This window comes from Pimephales promelas, chromosome 6, assembly GCF_988280905.1.
Source record: "Pimephales promelas chromosome 6, fPimPro1.hap1.1, whole genome shotgun sequence".
Classification (NCBI taxonomy): domain Eukaryota; kingdom Metazoa; phylum Chordata; class Actinopteri; order Cypriniformes; family Leuciscidae; genus Pimephales; species Pimephales promelas.
Genome location: NC_142774.1, coordinates 30809725 through 30818031, shown reverse-complemented (window position 1 = coordinate 30818031; position 8307 = coordinate 30809725). Strand labels below are relative to the sequence as shown.

General features: G+C 36.5%; 1 protein-coding gene across 1 annotated transcript in view; it reads right to left on the bottom strand.

The window, feature by feature from the left end:
- Positions 1–3007: 3007 nt before the first annotated feature.
- The window catches only part of mtnr1aa (melatonin receptor 1A a), a 49549-nt gene continuing 44249 nt past the window's right edge, over positions 3008–8307 (bottom strand). Inside the window, exon 2 of the mRNA XM_039691634.2 lies at positions 3008–6598. Coding sequence (XP_039547568.1) covers positions 5730–6598 — 869 coding nt within the window. The 3' untranslated portion in view covers positions 3008–5729. The remainder of the gene's footprint in view (positions 6599–8307) is intronic.

The following is an 8307-nucleotide window of genomic DNA, read 5'->3' as shown; positions in this document are numbered from 1 at the left end:
ATACCGCTTGCACAATTAACATAAGCAGTGTATATTCATTTATTTTAATATTTTAATATTGATAACTTAAGCCTTACAGAATGCATACTGCATACTTTATCAGTGGGGTGCTGGCAGAGAGCTTTAAATTAGTCAGAAAACATATTTACAATGCACTGTAAACCTATTTACCACTACCAGTAGCCTACATCCATTTCATTATGCTTTTATGAAGTAATATCAAATTTGCATAAAGTATGCAACCATTTAAAAAAAAACCCATCTGTACAGTAAATCTGACTAAATCAATTATTTAACCCATTTATAGCTACACTTTACACCCACGTAGATTCATTTAGATGTGATCTACCTCTTCATGTCTGTAAGATTTCTGAACAACCATTTTCATAATTCTCAATGGCCCACTCCCTTTAAAATTTAATATTTATGGACATAATTAGAATAAATATTGAATGTACTAACACAGAAATCACTACTTTCTGTGAAATCATAACACTTGCTCTTAACTCTTCTTTTATGTGGTGTGCAGGCCTTAGAATTACATACAGCTGAAAAATGTAATATACAGTACACATATGTGGAGACATATAGTGAATTAAACAGAGTGTGTAGAGGGAGAACTTTAATTGAATTACAGTATTTAGATTAATTGGTAATTAATTACACCCAACACTGTACAACAGTAATTAAAATGTAAACTTAAGCATTGACTCGAGCAACTATTTTCTTCCAAACTAAAACAGTTATGTTGGTGAGAATTATGCAGTTGTTACCATGGTGACTCATAGTATCTGTCCTCAATTGACAATGGCTTTTTATAGTTGTGGCGCACACGCTTAACTCGGAGTCAGTCAACTTAGAGTTGATTGAACTAACTCATTTCAACTGTTCTGAACCGAAAACTCAGAGTTTCCCGTCTCAGGGTAAGTCAACTCAAACTTCAAATTTCAACTCAAAGTTGCTTGAAGCTCCTTACTGAAACAGGGCCCAGCTTTTTCAATTTGTATGTATAAGTGTTATATAAACAAATGTTACTTGACTCTCTTGGGTAAACTGAAAGTATGACTAAATGATGTGCATCTTATTTAATCTGCCAGTACTCACATTACTCATCTGTCAAGATCTCAGGTCATTTGTGTCTGTGTGAAAATTTGATCACAACTCAACATGGCTGCCACAAGCAACAACAACCAATCTGGATGATTCATGCCCTGTCATGTGAATCATTTCACATCTCATTCAATTCAGCTTCTGCCTTCACGTGCTATTGGAAATTTCCTTCCTCACCCCCTACTTTTATTAAGGCCGAAATGATGTTTAGCGTCCCATTTAATCTAAACATTCACCACTCTATCTAGATAATCAGCTTGCTGACGATTTTGGAATATTGGTCAAAATTATCTCTGTGTATAAAACATACAATACGCTTCAAATGTGAATATGAATTACAAGACAAGGCGATGTAAACACTTTTTTTTTTCTATTCGAATACATTTTAAAATGTAACCTTTTCCTGTTACTACAAGGTTAATTTGCAGCTGTCATTACTCCAGTCTTCAGTGTCACATGATCACAAAATTATTCTAATTGGCTGGTGCTCAATTATTATTGTTCTTAATTATTATTAATGGTTCTTACTATTATCAATGCTAAAAAGAAAAACAAAAATGTCTACATGTCTTAACTGTCAATTTCGATCAATTTAACTAATCCTTGCTGAATAAAAATATTAATTTATTTTTTTTAAAAATCTGAAATTCTAAACTTTTGTTCATGATTATGAAACAATGATAGTGTAACATGTTTCCACAAAAGTATGAAGCAGCACCACAGCAAATCTATTTACGCTGTGGCAACATCTGTGGCATGCTGCATTTCTACGGTAACGCCGATGTCTACGTGCTCGCAACATTGTAACACCTTCAAGTTGTAAGATGCGACAGGGCTGTATAGCAACTTTGTTGTGCGACATTTAACGACTGAGAGACGACTTTCTTTTTACAATTTTTTAATTTTTTTTTTAATTCTAGATCCTCCATTTTGCATGTTATGTTTTGTGGTTATTTTTTTAATCAGTCTGATGTTAGATAATTAAAATATACTTTAAATATTAGTGTATAATATTATCCTTATAATATTATAATTATAGTATCCTTATTATTATTTAATGGCTACACTATAGGCTATTAACTTGTGATTTAGCAGAAATCATGTAAAAACGTTATAAGCCAGCAGACGCGATAGGCAACTTTATTATTATAAAGTAGTCTAACACTTGACAGTAGTTCAGTAGATATGCAGTAACAGGGGAATAACGGTTATTTATGACAGTGCAAGTACACCACAGCAGCTCTAGAGGTCACAGTTTTACAAAAACATCAGAGATGCATAGTGTGGCTTTAAAATTCCTGTTCGTACAAACAAAAAAAAAAAAAAAAAATCCAAACACTGAATGATAACTTCCACAAATTGACCACCTCCTATGTTCCAACCATAAGAAATGGTCAGAATACCCATACCCACACACGCACATAAAGTGTTCAGTTATTTTTATAAATAGATATAAATCTTGCAGTCGCAGAGGACGATAAAGGTAGGACAGGTACAGATTAGTGCATAATTCTGTTAGAGGGCAGTGTAAATCCTGGCATTTTTATGTTGTTCATTCGCTCTCTCACGCACTTGTTCAGCCAGTTGGGTTGGATTACACAGAGTGATGTCACAACAGCATGTTTTTCTCTCTATCAAGCTACAGTGGTGGGTGTTCAGCTAGAAATATTGCATAAGCTTCAATCTAATACTGTACTTTAATACTTATATTGGAGTGTTGATGATACTGCCTGCTTTTTTTCACAATGTTAAATTTTATGGTTGGAACATTTTATGGTTTATTATTATTATTATTTTGCTTTTTTAATTTTTAATATTTACTTTTTAAAATCTTGTTTTAAGAATGATTAAATAGAAAATAAAATAAAAATAATAACGTCATTCTCACATATTCAAGATATATAAAAATCCAATTTTATTTTTTATTCTTCAAACATTTTGATTTTAATATTTTTACTTAGTTTGCATATGAACTTGTCATTAGATCCATGCATACAAAGAGTGGAGGGGGACAGATAAAAACAAAAATAGAGGCAGAGAATAAATGTTTAGTAAAAAGACAGAGACAGAAAAAGCTAAAAAAAAATAAAAAAAATAAAATAAAAGTAGCAGGAGGAGAGGACAGAGACCCTAAAGAGGAGGAATCTCATACTTACATACATATTTGCTGGGGATTGTGGGAAAGCAGCAATCAATGAGTATTGCTTTCTCAAATGGAGAGTAACAGTGGCAAACCAGGTGAGGTAATTTCAAAGCAGTAAGCTCCGTAGCAAACTCTTTTGTAGAGTGTTTGTAAAGTTTTGGTCACATTTTAACAACATTGTTATTCATTATTCACTGAATAATCAACATCAGTGAAACACACTCAATATATATTTATATACAGTAATAGTGCAACAGTGCCCATCCCCATTTTTAGTGGTGTTGATTCCAGAAGTATTTTTCCCTTTCATTTTTCCCATTGGGATTTTAACCCAAACAGCTATTAGATGAATCACAACATTTCAAACTTATTTACTTGAAAGTACTTGAAAATCAGATAAAAAGACAATACAAGGCAGAGTACTTAACAGCTTTATGGAGGGAAAGAACTAAAATCCCATTAAAGGGTCACTCCACCTCTGGAAAGATGAATGTGTATTTAAAATGGGTAATTTATGTAGAAGAAATGCGAAATTATTTTTGAATTTGGAGTTTTCTAGACTGAGAAAAGACAGAAAATGTATTTTTGGCTTATGTGGATGAAAGACAACAACTCCCAGAATGCACTTTCTTCGCTGCCCTAGGAAGCCACACCTACCACTAACCGCACAGTAGGTAAAAAACAAGGCCGGTGCCGTGACTACCGATGAACGGCACCTGAGACGTAAGTTACCGGTCTCAGATATCTCACGGAGGAGCAGGAATTTTGTTAGCAATGTTAAAATGCACATCAACCAATCACTTGTTTAGCGATCATGTAAACACTACATTCAGATTCACCAATCATAAGGATTTCAGTTAGATTGAAAAAAAAAAAGCTGTTACTTACATGTAAACAATGCATGGCGACTGCGGAAAGCAAAAGCTAAATCCCGGACATCGACTGCCGCACATGTCCAGGAAAAAGGGGGCGGTAACCCATAAAGTTACTACTCAGCTTTCTCCACAGAACAAGAGCCTGCTAGCTTAGCTTCCAAAAAAGATGTGTAATCCCAATCCTTCATAAAGCATCCGTCTGCGTAATCAGTACCTTCGTCCGTATTTTCAAAACTTTCTGCCGGTGAAATCAAAAACGCACTGGCACTGATCTGTGAAAGGTCTGTTAGTGCATTACGTCCAACCCCCTATGGGTGGGTTTGAAAGGGTGAGATCTTGTGCTTGTAGTTTTTACAGAAATCCCCCTCTCTTACACTTCCTCCTACAATGACGTAAAATGACAATATTTGCGTCATTGTAGGAGGAAGTGCAAAACGTAAATTGCAGATTTTTCTCGTCTCAGGGGAAAACGAGAGAGTGTTGCACGACCATTCAATAGTATGACTGGGTTTCTAACAATGGAAAGTGCAAACGAGTGGAGTGTCCCTTTAAGCATTGTAAATGACATAAGGCCTTGACATGTTTCCCAGCAGAGCTCTTTTGGCACAATTTGATTGCTACAATTGACCTTATGCACAGCTCCACTACTTCCTGAACTTAAGCCAGCTCCTTGTTTCCTGTCTGCCATTATTGGCCGAACTTGATTAATTCAGGTGTGTCTGATTATTGTTGCCGTGACTACTGAGGTCATGGACACCTGGATTAATCAATTTGTCCAATAATGGCAGACAGGAAACAAGGAGCTGGCTTTATTTCAGGAAGTAGTGCAGCTGTGCATAAAGCCAATTGTCTGATTGTTGTCATTTTCTATAGCATCATGGGAAATGCAGTTTTCCATCAGGAATTAAGCTGTTAAAAATGATTATTAAAAAAACAACATCAGTTGAAATAATGCAAACAGGTGGCTTCAGCAAAAGCATATATTGTACCATTGCTTACCAACCTCAGAGCTCACAACATGTCTGTATTTAAAGGTTTATATTTACAAATGCATTTCCCCATGGAGAAAATGAATAGAGTTTATACTTCCGAAACCCGACTGTTGCACTTCATATTTATCATTCACACCTTAATATTGTTTTTTTCTTTCAGACAAAGATATAGAAATAAAATCATTACTAATAAATAATAATAATTTGTTAAATTTATATAGCGCCTTCTGGGTTATATTATAAAGCGCTTTACATGGAAGGGAGAATCTCCAGCACCACCAGTGGCCATTGAGAAGACCATTGAGTGGCCATAAAGAAGGCCATTACACAAATTATGTTTTACATATATTTGTTGATATGATCATTGTAAACATTAAAACAAAAACTTCATACATACATACTGTACAAGTACTACTAACCAATGATGAAAAAAGTGCTTTATAAAAGACAATGATAGTAATTTCGTGTTTGTTTTAATTGTGTTGAGGCAACAAATCACAGTTTCAGGGCTGCATCCTGACAACATTTTTGGTTATCAGATTTAGTTTTCGAAATCAAGTTTGCTTGGTTGTGTGCTCTTCGCCTTACATGGATATACACTCATGCTGTTCACACAGAGTCCACCTTGACCTGATTGTTGTTGGTCATGAGTGGCGAGGGTTTGCTCTTGAGTCTTTCTTGTGCTTCATTTGAACTTTCCCCAAAGAAGATCCTCGCAGTACATACCGACACCACAATGTGCTTATATTCGCGACGAAAGTTCTGGTTCAACACTCCATAGACGATTGCATTGAGACAACTGTTAAAGTATGCCATGAAATAACTTGCCACAAAGAGCCATTCAGGTATTAAAGGAACCACACGCTCTGGAGAAATCGCTACCGCCAGTCCGATGAAGTTTAATGGTGCCCAGCACACGGCAAAAAGCACAAAAACAACGAACATTGTGACAAAGTTTCGTATGTCGTGAGGCGTGAGCTTGGGACGATTGTCAGGCTTGACTCGTCGACGCACCTGTATGACAAGAACCCAAATTCGTAGGTAACAGTAGGTGACGATCATGATAGGAAGGATGAAATGGAAGAAGACAACGGCGATCGTGTACGCCGAGCTCGCCGACTGCTCAAACGTACAGGAATAAACCCGCGGGTCATACTGCAAGGAGCCCACAAACAAGTTGGGCACAATTGCGAGCACTGTCAAAGCCCAGATTAACAGTACGTAGCAGACTGAGTTTTTGTCACTGTAGAGCTTGTCATACTTCAGGCTGTGGCATATATAGCAGTAGCGATTTAATGCGATGCCGGTGATGTTGAAAATGGAGCCGATTACACTGACGCCCATCAGGAAGCCGCTAATTTGGCAGTGCATGTACCCTAGGTTCCAGCCCTGGTTAAATATGGAGGTCAGGACCATTGGATATGGGTAGATGGCCACCACCAGGTCCGCCACTGCCAAACTCACCACAAAGATGTTACCTGAGGGACAGACAGAAAAAGAGTGTAAAGGGTAAGGAGTCTGACTGCATTCAAAACTTAGACAGATTATATATTGGCTTGCTGTCCTTACTGTAAAAAACAAAAAACAAAACTTAAAGCACCCAGCTGCAAAGCTTTTTTTTAATTATTATTTTAACTTAAGTAGTTTTGCCCAAACACAGCAAATTGTTTAATTCAAGTGCATAAAATAAAAAAATAAAAATAAAAATGAGTACAATAGAGTGTCTAACAAAATAGAAGTTGAATTTTGTTTTACAATCAGGAAATGACTTTACAGGCAGCGTTTGCACATTAAGGTTCTTCCTGAAACTGATTTCGGACATATTTCTGGGGCAGCATAACCATTAATGATCTATAGCAGAATAGAGAGCTTTAGTGATTATTGAAATACACATTTTTTTAACTAGAAATGGTATGAAAAGTGGAAAGCATTTGTCAAGGATACATCTAGATACACTTCATGGACTTACAGTTAAGTCCATAAACTCAACCACCAGTATTTTAGATCTGTTTCCCTGCTCGGCTATTATGAACTTAAGTACTTGCATCAATCTGCCCTCACATGACATCAATTACACTCACCCCCCTAAACCTCACTCTCATCCGGGTCACGGCACCAATGTAACCCCTCCACCCGGGTCCAACTCGACCCGCTCCGAGCGGGCCTCGAACCCGGGTCTCCGGTATGAGAGTCGGGCGCTCTAACAAGGAGGCTTCACGCGGTCATTTAACTTTCTCTGCGACGACTTCTTCCTCACTCCTCAAGCGCACTAGTCATGACACAACACTGTAGTGCGGAGCTAATCAGATTATTTTCTTTTCTAGTTTGTCACATTTACATGTTATGTTATTCATATTTATATTCTTTATCATTACAATAAAAGTAATAAATTACTTATAATCTAACTTCTGTCTTTTTTCTTCATTCTCTCATAGGTTTGCCGTGCACTGGATTACACCTACATAGTAACAATAGTATTTTATTAAGTAAACAGAATATGTTTACTAAGTCTTTCAGGAGGAGAATTTGCCCCATAAACATATGCATGAGCCGCACTCCAAACATTTGCCTCATTCGATCCACAGAATGTGCGCTCTATAAAGGAGGGTGCACATGTGTATTTATATTTTATGTGAGAGCGTGCAATTATTAGTTTCCCACATTGTGTGGATGGTTAGGCATGGCCTATAGCTGATGGCTCCATTAGTGAAAGAACATGGGAGGTTTTAATAAATGCACATCTCTAATTGCCGCCAGGCACAGTAACTTGAGATTGTGTATAAAGCTGAAATAATTAACTAACATTGAAATTAAGAGGGAAACACTAAAGGCAGTTGCAGCTGAGCTTTATGGCTCCCTTCTCTCTGAATATTGTAAGAAAACACATGTGAATGGCAACAGAGAGGCTTTATGTCTCATTCATGAACACAATACCATATCTTACTACATTACAATAGCACTGAATTTAATTCACAAAAAGGAAAGAAAAGGTGAATAAAAGTGAACTCTTTAATCTGTAATTTATCTCCCGTAGACAACAATGAAACTCTATGGAAAGCAAAATTTTCCTCAGATTCTTCTACTGAACTAAAGACATGAATAGCCTCAAATGCTTCATAAGGGATTGATTTTAAAGATACCAAAGTCTAGAATCATCAAACTGAACCATCTAATGCTTTTCTTCCTG